Source organism: Lingula anatina, chromosome 1 (assembly GCF_051362555.1).
Source record: "Lingula anatina isolate TDL-2025a chromosome 1, LinAna3.0, whole genome shotgun sequence".
Taxonomy (NCBI): Eukaryota; Metazoa; Brachiopoda; class Lingulata; order Lingulida; family Lingulidae; genus Lingula; species Lingula anatina.
In genome coordinates, this window is record NC_141767.1 from 15,774,892 (window position 1) to 15,792,815 (window position 17,924).

Sequence of the window (17,924 nt, forward strand, 5' to 3'; positions counted from 1 at the left end):
TTAAATCCCGATGTTCCGGAAAATTTTACACGGATAAAGTCATATTATAAACATTGTACACAGAGTTTATTAAACTATTCTGTAATCTTACGCTATTCGAACATAATTATACCGATAAAGTCAAATTAGTAGGTGTTTCTTAAAATAATTTGTAATGTTACGTTATTCTGCTGACAATGCACTTTGTTTAATGCAGTCTTTAAATTCTTATGTTAGTCTGTTATTTCTCATTGCGTTCTCACCATCTGCAATGTAATTACTGTTACCTGTGCTTAAATCGCTGTCAAAAACAAATTTTAAAATAGAATGTGTTAGGACCCATGAATGCGGATTCAATTTAAATACATTCTGTGTCTCAATCAATCAGTATCCGTCTAAATACGCCTTTTTCAATGTAAGACCATATTTTACAGTGGGGTGGCTATTGTTCAGACTTATTTAAACATGCCACGCCGTTCATAGTCTTTTCGACAGTGTGCAAAGCACTTCAATCAGTAACTCGCACAACGGATGTGCAAACATCTGACCCCATTTGATTATACTTCTGCTGGCTATACAGATAGACCAGCACTGCTGTTTTTGTGTTATAGCTGCCCAATGTATGGGTGTAGGCCGAACACAAAATATGAAAGGACTTTGCAAGACCGACAATACCTTTCCTAACTGCTAAATAGATGCATGGATTTACTAACTTCGTATTAGTGTTTGGTAAGTAGAATATGTCGGTGCTAGGTAAAAGGGATCTGGGTGATTAAGCAAAAAAAAAAAAAAAAAAAAAAAAAAAAAAAAAAAAACCAAATATACATCTCGAAAAATTTTATTATGTGTATGGTCTAAGCTGCCTTTGAGTTACGATCTGATTAAGGTAAAATGAATTAACCGTGATTCCAGTTCAAAGATTCATAAAGTGCAGCGTAAAATCTTTTGCTTATCCACCCAGAACCACTTTTCGGTTTCTATTTTAACTCGATATACAAGGAATACTCAAACATATACTGTTATCAACATTTTCGGTTAAGAAAATAAACAAAAGATTTTTTAAAATTATTATTATTATTATTATTATTATTATTATTATTATTATTTTAAGTGTGAATTCAAAGCAAAAAAGGCACAGAAAACGACTTTTCTGCAAACTTCCGTATCTTCTTTGCTTTCTGAAAAAAAAAACTAACTACTCTGTATATTGAAATGTTAAAAGATATGTCATATGACATGATAAAAATTATTTGACAGGAAAATACTACATTTACACGGAAAAATATGAATATATTTAGCCAACAACATGTTTTAAAATTAGGCGACACTGGTAAAGTTTGACTCAAAATGTTAAAACGCACCTCTTCTTTTATTTTTTTACTTCTTTTTCTTCATCCTGCTCTTCTTCTTCTTCTTCTTCTTCTTCTTCATCTTGTTCCATCTCTTGTTCTTCAGTAAGAACAATAAATTCTTCAAGCTGAAAAAAAATCACGCTCGCTATTGCCGTATTGTACAGGATGATGATATTTATTTAAAACCATGTAGTTTCAATACTATGAAATAGCTAATCTTTCACAAACTAGGCCAATCAAATATCGTTAGAAGAGGGTAATACATATTTACCTTGTGGGCTTTGTAGACCCCTATTTGGAGGCCTTGTTGGTCCTCGTCCACCTGTAAATAAGTTTACACTGTTTGTCAAAAGACCGATTGCATTGAGTGCATATATGCAATACATAGAAATCTCCACCGCTAAAAAATACAATTTGACATGTTTTAGTTAAAAATGCCTTGCCTGATATTTTGTATGTTATACATGCGTTACGTACCTGTGATTCAATGTGAAACGATTTCACATAGTAATTTCCTAATTCCTTTTCTGTCACGGCTACAATATAGCCGTGACAAATATCGCAGTGCTGCACCTCTTTCTGCGGCATGTCGGTGTGCTTGTAATGAGAATTGGGGTATTTATATGCAACAAAAAATATGTGACTTTGCAGTTTTTTCTCTAATTTAATATCAAATATTAGAATAATTATATATTACAGCATTTCAAACTTGTTCTTTGAATAAAGAAAAGTTGTACAATATCCCTAATGCCATGAAAAGACAGTGACCATCTTTGGCAAGATAAGATGACTCTGCAATTCTTTTCAGTAAAAACATAATGACTGTGAAGTTTTTCTTCAAATAATTATAAAATAAAACATTTCAAACGTGTCCTTTGAATAAAAAAAAGTTATTCAATATCAAAAACGCAATGATAAGACAACGACCGTATTTGGCAAACAAAATGACTGCAATTCTTTCCGTTATTGAATATTATATTAGTACAGAGTAGGTTTTTACAGATGAATATATAGCCAAATGCTACCGGACTGTGAACGGACCTGTGCTTGTTTACCCTTCCCTTTGTGAGACGCGTTTAACTAAGGGCGTATTCCCAGAGCTTTTAGATCGATCTATCCCTGCGGGGAGTCTCACTGTCGGATTATCCGGCTTAAATGTTCGTCCCGCCTACTACAAGCTGTAAGGGGGTAATTAACTTTCGTGCCCGCTCGGCTGACAGCTATTTATTTATCTAAAGTAGATCGATCTAATCTCTGGGAATGGGGTCTAAAACTCAATGCCACCTCTTTAATGGGTCAGTAATAACACATGTGCATCTTTTTATTTACCCAATTCAAAGAAAAAGTGATGCGTTCAGTAGGTATAAAATACAACTCATACAACACCAAATGTATTCTAGATTTTTTTTTTTTTTTTGTATTCGTATGACAAACATTCGATACGAACTCACAGTGACAGACGCGCATACACCAAACACGTCTTTCTTCTTTATATTTGCAAATCCGCCTGCACGTTCTTCAGGTGTTAATTTGTTGACAAATCCGCTTAACAGATAACACCCCCTCCCTCTGCTTGTCACATATTTGAAAGTTCACCTCAAAGGGTATCCAAGGGCATCTAGTGCATTCGTTATTAAAATTCGCTTACATTTAGCATCATGTCCCACATTTAGGCTTCAAGGGTCACTAAAAATTGCATTAAAAGTATACTGTACCGCAAAGGATCGGGGCTCTTAAAACTCCTCTTTTACTACTAGCATTAAACTTAGTGCATTGAGAAACCGTGTGTGCGCGCGAAGGTATGCTCTCGCGTTTGTGTGTTGAAATATTTAATAAGTTCTTACCTGAACAAAATCCGACGGCTCGTCCATCTACAGCAGAAAACAGCCTACACTTCACGCCATTCATCTAAAAGAAACATTAAGAAGTATTAATAACTGCAAACTAAATACGTCTTTACAAGTAAATGGGGAACCCATATCTTTGTATCAAAACCCAGTGTTAAAGAGCACCATAAGCTTTATTCGTCATATTCATTGCGATCATTCAATTGTCCAGGGTCAAACATTTTCAAAAAGATGGAGAGTTCACAGTGCTTAAGGATATCAAATAAATTTAGATGCTACTCAAAGTTCAGCTGTGTGCACCGATTTTTCTGCATGTATTCTGATATACAACATTAAAAAGACGAGTTATAAACATTTGACATAACTTACGCGTTTCTAGCGTTTTATTACAAAGATAATTGTACATATAATGATACTTGCAAGATATATTTTCTTCTATGCCTAATAAAAGCTTGAACTCGCAATTGTACCTTGCATATTCTGTGTCTTCATGAAACGGTGCCCAACAGTTGAACTGACAAGTGACCAATCTGGACGACAACTCATGTTGCGATGAAGGACTTATTGTTATGTAAATATCAACAGGTAGGGTTCATTTTAGGTGAGGGGTCGTGGCTCAAACCATTCTCACGAGAAAAAGCAAATGTTCATAATCTGATAGCTTTTTAGAAAAATAACTGTATTCCCTTAGACATTTAATGTATTCAGACGTTCTTAAACTATAGATGTTACACATTAGATAATGAACCCATTCTTCTATAACTGTAGTTTAATACATTAAACCTACACGCTTGCATTGCACCCGTTTCAAGTGTCTGGGGTAAGTAAGTAAACAAGGCAGCAAAGCTGTCAAATGTACAGACAAAAACCAGAAAATAAAAACGCAGGAAATACGATACTGTCAATTCTGATGACCTAATGTATTATGCTTACTGTAACTGCATAGCCAACATCAAATTCTTATTCTGCATAACATTGGATTAGGATGAAAGTAAAATGTGTATCAAGCATTAGACTAAGTTTCCATACCTAGATCAATCTAACATAACAGGATCAATCCAACTCCAAGGGGTTTCTCACTAAATTGCTTTCAGTTTGAGAGTCTTAGGATTCTTGCATGCCAGTTTCAGTAGGCGTGACAGACAACTAAGCCAATTACATTGATTGCAATTTAGCGAGAATTCCCATGGAGATAGATCGATCCACAGTTAGCATGATAGGGTCTGGAAATAGTCCCTAAGGTGTCAGGCTGATAAGAGTTAAACTTTGGAAATGCCAGAATGAGGTACAGTGAAAATTACACACAAAAAAAAATTGCTTAAACTCTTTAAAATATATATATATATATAATTAATTTTTTTTTTTTGGCTGTATGTCAATCCTAAGAATCATTCTTGTAACTTAACAAAATACAGAAAATGTTACAAAGTAAGAGTACAGGGCTCCTGGCAGATGGGAGTGATAAGTCACAACTTGAAAATGCCAGTATAGCACTCTATAAACCTGCATTGCCTCCAAAACAGAAAACAATCACACTGGTTTTCAAACACAAGCTGCGCACTTCTGTCTTATGAAACTTTTCACTAAGTTTCAGTATCATAAGTAACATGGTTTTCCCTTAATCGCTATCCTGGCAGCAGTGTCCAAAATAGGGTTTTCTTCAACTTTCATGCAATAATACATAATACTTAACAGCATAATGACCATCAAATTTTTTATAAAAAAAATAAAAGTATCATGAATATTCAGAAAATGTGATTTGGGAAGGTCTTCAAGGCCATGGAAGTTCAGAGTCACACTTTCAAAATGCCCAAATGTAATCAAGAGATAACTGTACTGAAATGATTTTCTTTCCATTTTCAACACCTTTTTTAAAACAAAATGATCAATAAACTGTCATTTTTAAATGTTCAACTAGGAAAATTGTTGACATAGGAAAAATATCAACAGAACAATTTTCAATGTCCAATTTGCTCCATTTGCAGATGCTGAACATAGTAAATGATTAAATCTGACAAACTGCAATGATGAGTTCCTTTCCATTTATGATACTTTATTACACAATGCACAATATTATAACAGGTTTACCGTCATTTTTATATAATCAACAATATTGTTAAGAAGCAGAAAATGTCAAAACAACACTTTTACATATCTTATTAGTTCCATAATGAGACTGTTAACATGCCTAAGAATTAAATCTGAAGAAATAACAATTATATACAAAAATACAGAAAATGCACAGCACTTCCGGTGGATGGGAGTATAAAATCACATCTTGAAGATGCTAGTGTTTGAAAAATAATTAAAAAAAATTTTTAATAAAATGTAAAAAATTCCAATAAAGCTGCTATTCAAACTTTTAATATAGCTGTATTAACTTGATATTAATAACCCCACCAAGTTTGAGAAAAATAAAGCACTGTTATTCATCTATAGCATGTTGGCATAACACATTCTTTTTGTTGTAAATTATTTGCAATGTTAAACACCATTTATCTGCACAATTATCACCAAATCCTAATTTTGTGACACAGTTAAGAGAGCTAAACCTATGGGACTTTACAGGGAAATCTCAAGGAGTGTTTATGTAATCTCATTTAATGGCCAATTGAAAATTAATGAGTAGGCAAGTGACTTTATAGACCTTAATTTAATTAGTGATCACCCAAGGGACAATTTTAAAGACTGCTATCCATACAGTACCGTCATATAGCACAAAGGTGTTGCATACATGCTGAAAAAAGTGACAAAACTTCCCTAAAAATGACCCGATCATGCTGATTTTCGAACTTGACCTGCGTAATATGAATATTCATTAGTTCTGCAAGTTTCAAGCCAAAAGGTAAAATGATTTTTCACTTATCATGTTATCAGTGTTGCATATATGGTGAAAAAAGTGAAAAATATGCATAACTTCCCTAAAAATGGCCCGATCATGCTGATTTTCGAACTTTACCTGCGTATTATGATTATTCATCAGTTCTGTAAGTTTCAAGGGAAAAGGTAAAATGGTTTTCCACTTATCGTGTTATCGGTGCTGCATATATGCTGAAACAAGACAGCACTGTTCTGCAATGGGTTTACTTCCATTTTTAAAACACTTTTTTAACATAAAACAAAATAAACAGTTTTCTACCATTTGTATATGATCAACTAAGAAAATTGATGAGATGGGAAAAATATCATTAGAACAGTGTTAAATGTCCAATTTCCTCCATTCTGAGATAATGAATATAGTAGATGATTGAATCTGACAAACTGCAATGGTATTTGTTTATTTCCATTTTTGACACTTTATAACATAATACACAATAACAAGTTTACCATCATTTTTACATAATCAACTAACAATGTTATTAAGATGCAGGAAATGTCAAACAAACACTTTTACGTATCTTATTAGCTCAATAATGAGACTGTTAACATGCCTAACAATTGAATCTGAGGAAATGTGAAAAAACAGCATAACTTCTAAAATAATGGCCCGATTATGCTGATTTTCGAACTCAACCTGCGTTTTAGTTAGTTTGACTACTCCTGTGAGTATAATGACAATTGGCCTATCTGTTTTTCTTATATTGTGTTATTAGCGTTGCATATATGTTGAAAGAAGTGAAAAAACAGCATAACTTCCCTAAAAATGGCCCGATCATGCTGATTTTCAAACTTTACCTGCGTATTATGATTATTCATCAGTTCTGTAAGTTTCAAGGGAAAAGGTAAAATGGTTTTCCACTTATCATGTTATCGGTGCTGCATATATGCTGAAACAAGACAGCACTGTTCTGCAATGGGTTTACTTCCATTTTTAAAACACTTTTTTAACATAAAACAAAATAAACAGTTTTCTACCATTTGTATATGATCAACTAAGAAAATTGATGAGATGGGAAAAATATCATTAGAACAGTGTTAAATGTCCAATTTCCTCCATTCTGAGATAATGAATATAGTAGATGATTGAATCTGACAAACTGCAATGGTATTTGTTTATTTCCATTTTTGACACTTTATAACATAATACACAATAACAAGTTTACCATCATTTTTACATAATCAACTAACAATGTTATTAAGATGCAGGAAATGTCAAACAAACACTTTTACGTATCTTATTAGTTCAATAATGAGACTGTTAACATGCCTAACAATTGAATCTGAGGAAATGTGAAAAAACAGCATAACTTCTAAAATAATGCTGCATATATGCGGAAAAAAGAGAAAAAATAGACTAAATTCACTAAAAATGACCCAATCACGCGGATTTTCGAACTTGACCTGCGTATTATAAATATTCATCAGATCTGCAAGTTTCAAGCCAAAAGGTAAAATGGTTTTCCACTTATCGTGTTATCGGTGCTTCATATATGCTGAAAAAAGTGAAAAAACAGCATAAATTCCCTATAAATGACCCGATCATGCTGATTTTCGAACTTGACCTGCGTATTATGAATATTCATCAGTTCTGTAAGTTTCAAGTCAAAAGGTAAAATGGTTTTCCACTTATCGTGTTATCGGTCCTGCATATATGCTGAAAAAAGTGAAAAAACAGAATAAATTCCCTACAAGTGACCTGATCATGCTGATTTTCGAACTTGACCTGCGTATTATGAATATTCATCAGTTCTGTAAGTTTCAAGCCAAAAGAAAAAATAGTTTTCCACTTATCGTGTTATCGGTAAAAGTGCACGGCGACGGCGACGACGGCGACGGCAACGGCGACGGCGACGACAGACGCAGATGATGGCTATATGTACAGACACATCTGTGTCTGTACATAAAAAGGAATAAAAAAGTTCATGTATGCTGGAAGAATTTCAGTTGTTTTTATTGCTGACAAACGTCTTGCAACAAAATGCATTTTATTGCTGTTTGTATTGTTGTATTGCGATCAAACCCGCAATTCCTGTGAAAAATCTGTCCCCTATACCGTATCCATTTATTGGCAACTAGAAAATAAACAGATGGCGAAAATCAGTGTTTTCAGATGGCATATGGTCTGTTTTATACGTGTAGATGCAATGTTAGTAATGGACACCCATGAGTGAATAAGGAGCGAGGAGTGTTTTGTAGAGTAACTGAGTTGATTGACATGCTCTTATGGCAATGTAAACGGAAGAAGGCCACTAAAAGGTTGCATGAGGTAAAGACAGAAATGAAAGAAAGCGGAGTGGGAAATATCTCGAAAGTGATTTATAAATAATATTAAAGTATATAAAAGAGTTGTATTTACTACCTCGCGTAACGGCAGAAAATAAAGACAACAACTTCGTCACATAGATATATGTCATGGGCAGATCCAGGATTATTTGAAGGTTAGGGGGTCCTGAACGACAGACCTCGGATGCGAAGCCGACCATCGCCCCCTTGGTGTGGGGTTCGGGGCCTGTTCAAGGGCCCCGAAAAAATTTAGGTGTTTCAAAGAGTAAATAGTGCCCTTTGGTACGTTTTAGAACTATGATTTAGGAACCCTGACCCCCCCTTTAAATCCGCCACTGCGACATGTTATATTTTATGGAATTATTGTGAAAACATGCCAAAATTAGAAATGGAAGTACATCAGTAAACCTTTATCCTGTTTTTTATTTCCAATTGTTACTACTTTGCTGTACTAGAATTATGACACATAATTCTATTAAAGACCACTCACTAAATTTTTACAGACAAAATTTAAAAGAAAGCCATTGCACAGAATTTTCCCCATCATGACTATTTCGCATGTAAATCTTTACTACCACTACTAATTCTACCGATGAAATTAAAAAAAATTGTGTGGTTAACATGAGGCACAACTGCAATTTTCACTGTCATTTGGTACGTTTTGAAATAAAGGAGGCATGGAGGACACAAAATACCACGTGGAGACCTACGACGAATCGTGTGACATTCCTAGAGGTTCTTAGAGTTTGTGGTTGGGGCGGAGTTAACCCTTTGAAAGATGTTACCTACACATCAAGAAGTTTTTAGAATATGCGCCTAAACACATTGTTTTAACATCTTCATAATGAAAAAAAAAACACTTGCATAAACGTAGATTTGATTTATCTGAGGTATAAATCTATCTTGTCAATGGGTGTACCTAATTACCGTCTACAACCGAGCACAACCGACCACTACCGTCCACAAGCACTAATTACCGTCCACACAACAGCCCACACGTAATAAATACCGTCCACAAGCGTCCTCCCATATGAAATAGTTGTAAAATCAACTAAAAGATAGAAATTTAACATAAGATGGTGCTTTTTTTTTTTAATTTCGATGGAAAGGCAGTCTTTTTTTATATGTTGCACTTCCAAATGGGCTAGCCTCTGCATCCAGGATCTGGACTAAGCTTCTTAAACCAGTTTTGGCACAATTAAGGTCAAAAGCATACATTTCCAGCATTTACTTGGATGATCTATATTTACAAGGTGAACCTAAGGAAGCTTGTGAGGAGAATGTTAGAGAAACTGTGCAATTACTATCAAAATTCGGTTTTCTCACTGAACTGTTTGAAGCTGGTCTTAATTACAGTGCCATCTGCACTGCAAGATCTGCCTTATCGGCTTTTGTGCAACTGAAAGATTGCTCAGCACTTGGATCTAACCAGCTCATCAAACGTTTCATTAAAGGTGTATTTCACAGCAGACCTTCTTTTCCAGGTACCAAACACATGGGATACAAATATTGTATTAGCATACCTAGAGAAATTATCACCAGATTCAAAACTTTCGGACAAAGATCTAACACGCAAACTAGTTATGCTGGTGGCACTGATATCAGGACAAAGATGTCAGTCAATTTATCTCATGAACCTTAAAACAGTGTTAAAAACTGACACAGGAGTGGCTTTTTTAATTGACGCATTAGTTAAACAGTCTAGGCCAACAAAAGATCAGCCAATCATAAACTTACCAGGTTTCCCAGAGAATAGCAGACTCTGTGTGTTGAATGTGTTACATGAATATTATATGAATATTTTTAACGTTGATCCAACGCAACTATGCCTGTTGGGTTTTGTACAAAAAGAACACCCCCCCCCCCCCCCCCAAAAAAAAAATGTAGGTCTTTAAAAGAAAAATAGGGGTTAGAGTCAGTAAAATATTTTCAATTGCAACCAAAAAAAGAAAAGTCATTTTTATGTAAAGCATGCTATCAAAAAAAGAAGGGAAAATATGGATAGGAAATAGAGTCCAAATACAGTAAGTATATTGTTGTAAAGCAAATTACTTACACTTTCACTAATTACAGATAACAATTAAAGCGGAATCAAAAGAGTAAAAGGGACAAAGAGTTATTGAGCGTAAGTTAAGTTTCTCCAAGAGTCAACAAGTGTAGAACATGTTTTTAGTGTCAGATAAAGATGGAAAGGTCAAAGTCAGTAACAGTTAATGTGATTGGTTAATTTCATAACATATTTTAATTTTGATCATCTATTTATCACATGATAACTGAGTTTTGGATAAGGGCCAAGCATGAGTAATCCAAATAATATTTTAGATATCTTTAATTGAAAACAAGTATCTTAGGGATTACCTAATAAGGAAATGTTGCATGGTGACTTGCAACATGCGAATGGAAAATATTTTGTAATCACGCAAAGACAATGGAAAAGAAAACAAGTAAATGCGTGATCAGTACGGAGAAATTGAGTATAAATATTTGTGAAGTTGTATGAAGAGAGAGTCGGTGAATAAACGTTCGAAAGCTCCAAACTGCTGTCGTTATTTCTCACTATAACAATATCTTATTTCAATTCTTATTTCTTAAGATTAAGAAAGATTAAATGTAAAATGTGCTTCAGATATTCAAAGTTATATTAATTATCATAATAGCAGATGTACATTGTGGTGGCTTCTACTTTATATAGAGACCCATGCTGTAATAGACCTTTACACATAAGGGTGGCTCGACCCAACCCCCTCTAATGGGCATGAAAGTACATTTTGTACAACCAAACTTGTTGTGTAAATATCCCCTTTTACGTTTATTTTGCATGAAAAGGCTCCATCACTTCCACACCAGCATTACACTTGTAGAGTTTTTTTTTCTTTTATTTATCACCAAAATTCTATGAATGGCTTTATTTGTCAAGGAGATCAGTGAAAACCTATTGATTTGGTAAATAGTCCAAACAAGAGACCAACAGCCTATAATAATTACCAGAATTTTACCAGATAAAGCAAGCTAGCCAATATACTGATGAGCATCTGCTAGAATGCCAGTTTGAAGTCAGTGTACGCAAGGATACACCTGATTCAATCAGAGCCAAAATAGTTAATTAAGGCACACATCTAGCCACCAGTACACATTATGGATTCAGACCTCCCATAGCAAAACTAGACCCATCAGTGTCTGGTACTGCCTGTGTAAAGCAGGTCCCAAGACAGTTGGAATTTGTGAACATATCACTTCAGTCCTGTGGTATATGGGGTTTGCCATGAGGCAGGGATACAATCGAAAATTATGTTGTGGAGAAGGCTGTTTGGATGCATCACATTTACGTACATCAAGTGGTGACAGTATTAGCGAGACAGAAAGTGTTTCGGACAGCACATCTGATTAATTATTTAATAAATAACTCTTGCATTGCATTCTATACAAGGTCTTTATCACATACTTAATCATCTATGAAGTACTTTTTATGTGATTTTTAGATTATTGGCCATAACTGTTATTATGTGTACTATATTTTCGTTCAGTTGTTACTTTTATCCTATCATTATTTTGGTACAATTTATACCTTGTTTATTTTATGGTTAATGGAAATATTCCAAATAGCTGTTTAGAGTGCTTTTACACATGATTTATTTTCGTTGTTACTATAACATCCTTTTGCTTTTAGCATTTTTTACTATTCCTTAGAGCCTTGTACAAAATGTGTATTGGTTAACAATACAATTATTTAGACCAACAAATGCTGGTCTGTGAGAAAAGTTTACACCACAAGACCAGTTTCATTAGAAAAAATCATTTATGTAATATATATGCTGAAACAAGCTGCTCTGATTTATTAGACTGCATACAACAAGTAAATCTGCCCCCCCACCCCCACACACACACACATATAACTCATTAAAAATACAAAGTTACGATGCCCCAAACCAAATAATGTTTTTTTTCACGGAATATATAAATATATACATAAACTTTATAATATAAAATTATTTGACGATGGGAGTTTAATGCCAATCAATCTTCAACTTACAGGTAAGTCTCGTTAAATCTTTAAATTATGTTTAACATGCGTATGCTGACTTTTATCAGGGTTTGGTACAAGTACCATGCACATGTACAGTATCTATACTGTGTATAATGAGCGTAATATCATGTTAAATCACGTTTAAAGACTTCGAAAAGTATTTCATCTACCAAACAAAACAAAAACGGGGTACAACTACATGTACTTGGGTAAATATGTCCGACTAGGACATCCAATTGTCTGCAGGCCCTTCGCAGGACTTTTAGTCCCAGGAAATTGTGTCCGAGGACATGCATTCAGGGCCGTAGCCTGAGCAAAATGCCATGAGGGGTAGTAAGCGGACACGAGGGGGCGAAATTGTCAGAAATTGTCAGAAATTGTGGGTTCATTTTGCCATTAGTACAGTCATTGTTTTCAACACAACACGCCAATTGGACTTCATTTCGTAGATTGTCTCAGGATCAGGAATAACGTTTCTTCCTCTGTGGACAAGCAAGAGAGCCAATCCGCTAAGGTGTTCCTCTGCCATGCTTGTGCGTGGGCAAAGAGTCAGGGTAAACAATAACCTGATAACAGCCTGGGGGAGAGCTCCCTAAGGGAGGGTGAGCTTTTTGGCATGAACTGAGTTGGCTAAAAACAGTACACCTTTGTAAACAGATTGTTGAATGATTGTCTAGTGGCCATGAGTGCATTTTCTCACAGAATTGAAAGCAACTTTGCATTTTTTTTTTACCTTTGCGATTATTTTTTTTGCACCTCAAATCCCAGGAGTGGGGCAGCTGCCCCCTGCCCCCCCGGAGGCCACGAGGGGGGGGGGAGAGGGGGCAAGTTTATCTTCTAAATAGAGGCTATTCATCTGGATAGCCTAATTCGCTGAAGATGTTCTGATAGATATCGAAATATTGGAGGTAAACTCTTATTAAATAACGTTTAAAGACTTCTAAAACTATTTCATCTACAAAACAAAAACAATGATGGGATACAACTATTACTAGTCTAGTTGGGTAAATATGTCCGACTAGGACATCGACCTCTGTCTGAAGGACTTAGAGTACCAAAATCACTGAGTATCCGCTGGACTTTTAGTCCTAGGAACCAGTGTCCGACGACATGCTTTCCTAGGAACGGGGGACCTAGGACACACATTCTCAGGGCAAAGTGCCCATAGGATATTCGTTCCCGTCACGCTGCTAAGGAGGCGGGGTTCTCTTCCTACATATGTACCTTCAATGTAGATTTCCTATTAAACTGTGTTTTATTCTGTCCTGTTTTTAAATTGCCGTTTACAATATAGAACGCGTTTTATTTCTGATAATCGTCTAAACTAAAATCAACCTGAAAAACCTTCGCTTACGAAGGACGATTAATGCTTTTTTAACAAGTTCTTTACGTGGTTTGAAACCTTAACCGTATCTGGCTTGGCTAGATCAACGTCTGCACAGCTGCTGAATTAACATAACTTATTTTAGTATTTTAGCTAAATGCGTCTTCTTTTTAAGCTCCCATTCAGAGAAGGTGATTTCTCGCACGCACCTTCTTGTGGCAGGTCCACTTGAGGCAATCTATAACAGATAATTGTTGGTAAAGCACGACTCTTAGATACATTTAACACAAACTGCAGTCGTTCCTGGGGCAAACTAAGAATGTTCCACGCAATATTTATGGTTTAGTATTGTGAGCTGATGATAGGTTACCGTATTGTCTGAAAGGGTCTGAACGTTTATAATTGCTCTCCTCACATCGTTGGCATGCGTATCTCTTAAAAAAACTGTAATTTACTGTAACTGGCAGGCGTTAGACTTCATTTCTGTTCTGATAATAATCTAAACGATGCACTCCTTTGGTACGACTCGGCGTCGGTAGTTGCTTTAATAACTGTTATAACTGTAATAACTGTTATTAGGTACAAGCATTTAAAAGTCTAGAACTTGTACTGTAAAGTCTAAGACATTGCAGGATATGTTAAAGAGACAGTCTTCTTTTGGACACGTTTCTACATTTCTCTGAATTAATACATTTAACATTAGTTTTGTGCTTTGAAACCCGAAAAGCTGAGATGTATGATTTAAAAATTGTGGAAAAATGAATTAAATTATCACGTTTCATACCTTGCATTAAGCATTGACTGTCAGTGTGGGACAAAACAAGATGAACTATAAAACTGTAATCTCACAATTCCAACACTAACAATACATGGCAAATGCACCGACAAGGTCACAAACGCTGATGGATATAAGTTTAACACCAGATTTTAAGTGGGCTGAACAAATTCAACGTATGTATTTTAAGGCAAAGCTTCTTTAAGACAGCATAAAAGAGCAAATTTGGACTCGCACGGTTTAATAACAATTTACAAATCAATTTCGTGTGTTGTCCTTTGGTGTTCCACTCATAAGCATATATTACACATCTCTGAAGCCATTACACTAAAAAAAAAAAAAGAAAAAAGAATAAATAAATTAATATTTTAAATATAAAAGAATTTGGTCGATGAAAATGTACCCATATTTAAATTTTTTTAATCACTGTAAAGTGAAATAATACTCTATATATCTTTGTCTCCTCCATCGCAGTGTACCACAAACTTCCATACCAGTAGTCCCATTCACAACAAGAAAGAAGGCAACAAAGAATATCGATTGTTCGAGATTAGGCCAAACAAGGCCGCTTTTATTATGTAACCCCACTATTTTAATCGTTTTTGCAATTTTAACAATGTAACAATCTCATCACTCATCATCCTTTAAGATGCATACAAAGTCAATTTTTTGTCACAAAAACCAACCAAATGCCAGCATATAGTTTCAAGTAGTATAACTAAGAGAATTACCAAAAGGCATTGTTTAATTTTACCCAAAAATGACGTTTGAATGGGTTTTGCTGCTAGCCTTCTATGGGGCATAAAAGTAGGTCTTGAAAGTAGGTTAAATTTCCGACCAAAAATTTAAAGAAAGGAGCAGTCTAAAGCTCTTTTATGGCTGATCGAGTGATATATTCGGTTTATCCCTTGGCATGGCGAATTTATTTGACTCGTATAAGAAACTAGTAGAAGTGGTTTACATGTGTTAATGGGAATCCACGCTCCACCAATGCTCGGTTCGTATGTACCTTTAAAATAATGATGTAACGAGCCAGCAAAAATTATTAAAGAAACGATTTAACATTAATCCCTTTTTTCGGGTTTCATACAGATCGAATGAACTGCTAAAAAGTTCTCATCGAAGTAAAAACCGTTGAATTTTTTTAACTGAACATTTAAGTTGAAGGCTAGAGAAAACTTCTTGCTGAATCGTATCGTACGCGTAAACAGAACGACCCCCTGATATAAGAAGCAACATGTACCTCAATTTAGACTGCATTCCCACAGATTTTAGATCAAACTATCCCCGTGGGGAGTCTCACTAGATTACTGTCAGCTTAGACCGGTTTAAATGTCTGTCCCGCCTACTAAAAGGGGGTAATTAACTTCCGTGCGCGCTCAGCTGACAGCAATTTAGCGTGAAGCCCCAAGGAGTTAGGTCGATCCAGATGGACCGATCTAAATCTGTGGGAATGCAGTCTTAGACTACCCTTCTCAGGGACCACGGGATTCAAACTACTTCGCAAAATAAACAAATGGTCAAATTGACAAAGCCTCATTGGTGTTAACCGTCTGGTTGATTTTATTTAATTGGCTCTTTGGTGTCGTTTTGAGGAATTATATTGGAAACATTCTGTTGATTGTATGTACAATACATGTATTAAAAGGTAAACCCATCGGACTTTGCTTAGAATAAAATTCATTTTGCCTTTATTGTAAGGGATCCCCTTTGTAATTGTAGTCTTGTATGTGGCCCTAAAGGGAATTTCGCACCCCTCCCCCACTCTTATTAACGAAAATACTACTTCTTGGCTAGTGTGAATGTTATTACAAAATACATTCAAAAACGTAGGAAGGTTCATTTTAGGTAATTCATATCAGAAAACCAATATATTCCGGCGAAATTAACTGACATAGCACGTTAATCTTTCACTTCCGCGATAGGACCGACAGATCTCATTTCTCGAAAGTGAGGCAATGACACTTATCTATAGGAGACGATTTATAGCCTCTTAACAATTGAATTTTTTAAAATAAAAATCGTGAAATTGGCTAAATCAAAATACATCTTGGTTACTATTGGGATCTTCAGTAATAATACATATAATCACATATAGTAAGAAAACCGCCATATTCGGCCTGTTTGTTAGAAAAATTGATAGTTTTAGAATATGGAGGCTAAAACCACCAGAGTTGTCTGGTTCTCATATCGAAGCACAATGTTTTGTTCGTATGCTCTCTCTCAGGGAAAATTAAGCATGTACAGAATGCTCATGTGCGTAAATAAGCTCCGGATATTGTTGTCGCCATAAAATGCCGTTTGACAACGCCAAACTTCTCTCTGACTGGGTTCCCATGCCTAGATCGATCCATCTGGATCGGTCTAACTCCATGGGGAGTCTCACTTAATTAATATCAACTTACCTGCTTAAATGTCTGTCACGCCTACCGAATCAGCCAGGGGGTGCAGATAATTACCCCCTAACAGCTTTACTAGGCCAGACAGACATTTAAGCCGGTTAAGTTGACAGCAATTTTGTGAGACTCTCCAGGGAGATAGATCGATCTAAATATCTGTGGGAATGGTCCCCTCTCTCTCTCTCTCTCTCTCTCTCTCTCTCTCTCTCTCTCTCTCTATATATATATATATATATATATATATATATATATATATATATATACAATTGCAATTAATAAATAAATAAATAAACAAAAGACATGCAATTAACCCCGACTCCGAGTTTCACGGGCATACCCAGAAGGTATGCCCGATCGTCAGGAGGTTTATTTGAAAATGGTTTTATTAGCCGTTTTTACATACACGGCGTGACGACACTTACGTCGCACGCCGTGTTAGTTACGTCACTTTATGCCGACACATGGTAATTATTTCAGTTCTTTTATTTAGAGTATCTGGTGTTATCATTATTAACAGTTTTTCGTCCAAGCACAGGTTGCATAGATGCTGATTCCTCCTTTGCGGCGCTGATTTCTTTATGATGTCCCATCTAATGTCATACTGGGTGTTATTTTCCGTTAATTTCCAAATGTATTTCGATAACTCAGTATCTGCAGCATATTTCTTGTCTCTAAATGACTTGGTATGATTATTGTATCTCAATTTAAATTGCCCACCACAAAGACCTATATATTTCATGCATTTGTCCTTAGTTGTAACTGATGCTTGGTACACAATGTTGCTAGACAAACATTCCCCTCTCAAAGGACACTTACTTGGAGCTCTACAATTACATTTCCTATCTTGAGTGTTAACTGACATGTTTTTGAGAATTTTTTTATTGTGACCGTGAATGATTTGCTGTATGTTTTTCATACAACAGTAACTTACTTTTACAGTCGATCTGTTGAATAATCGGTAAAGCTTGCTTCCGCGAGGGAAATGTTTATCTAGCAACTGGAGAAATATATGGCCGATTTTCGTTCTTACATTTTTCGAGTATGGTGGGTTGAACCAAGTA

General features: G+C 35.4%; 1 protein-coding gene across 2 annotated transcripts; it reads right to left on the bottom strand.

Moving 5' to 3' along the window:
- Positions 1 to 758: 758 nt before the first annotated feature.
- Positions 759 to 3,808, bottom strand: LOC106166056 (uncharacterized). Of its 2 annotated transcripts, none has more exons than XM_087001114.1 (6): positions 3,649 to 3,808; positions 3,176 to 3,239; positions 1,809 to 1,928; positions 1,603 to 1,653; positions 1,341 to 1,456; positions 759 to 1,157 (listed from the first exon to the last, which is right to left on the bottom strand). In XM_087001114.1, the coding sequence occupies exons 2-5, from the start codon at positions 3,200 to 3,202 to the stop codon at positions 1,349 to 1,351; spliced, it is 306 nt and encodes a 101-aa protein (XP_086857240.1). In that variant the 5' UTR covers positions 3,203 to 3,239; positions 3,649 to 3,808; the 3' UTR covers positions 759 to 1,157; positions 1,341 to 1,348. The 2 variants fall into 2 exon arrangements, with proteins under 2 accessions (XP_086857240.1, XP_086857244.1); XM_087001118.1 differs by having other exon boundaries at positions 3,599 to 3,723.
- Positions 3,809 to 17,924: the final 14,116 nt, after the last annotated feature.

Coding starts and splice junctions, on each gene's coding strand:
- LOC106166056 (XM_087001114.1), bottom strand. CDS start 3,202: ATGGACGAGCCGTCGGATTTTGTTCAG. Junction 1,929..3,175: donor AGCCGTCGGATTTTGTTCAG/GTAAGAACTTAT, acceptor TCTCATTACAAG/CACACCGACATGCCGCAGAA. Junction 1,654..1,808: donor CGTTTCACATTGAATCACAG/GTACGTAACGCA, acceptor ACTTATTTACAG/GTGGACGAGGACCAACAAGG.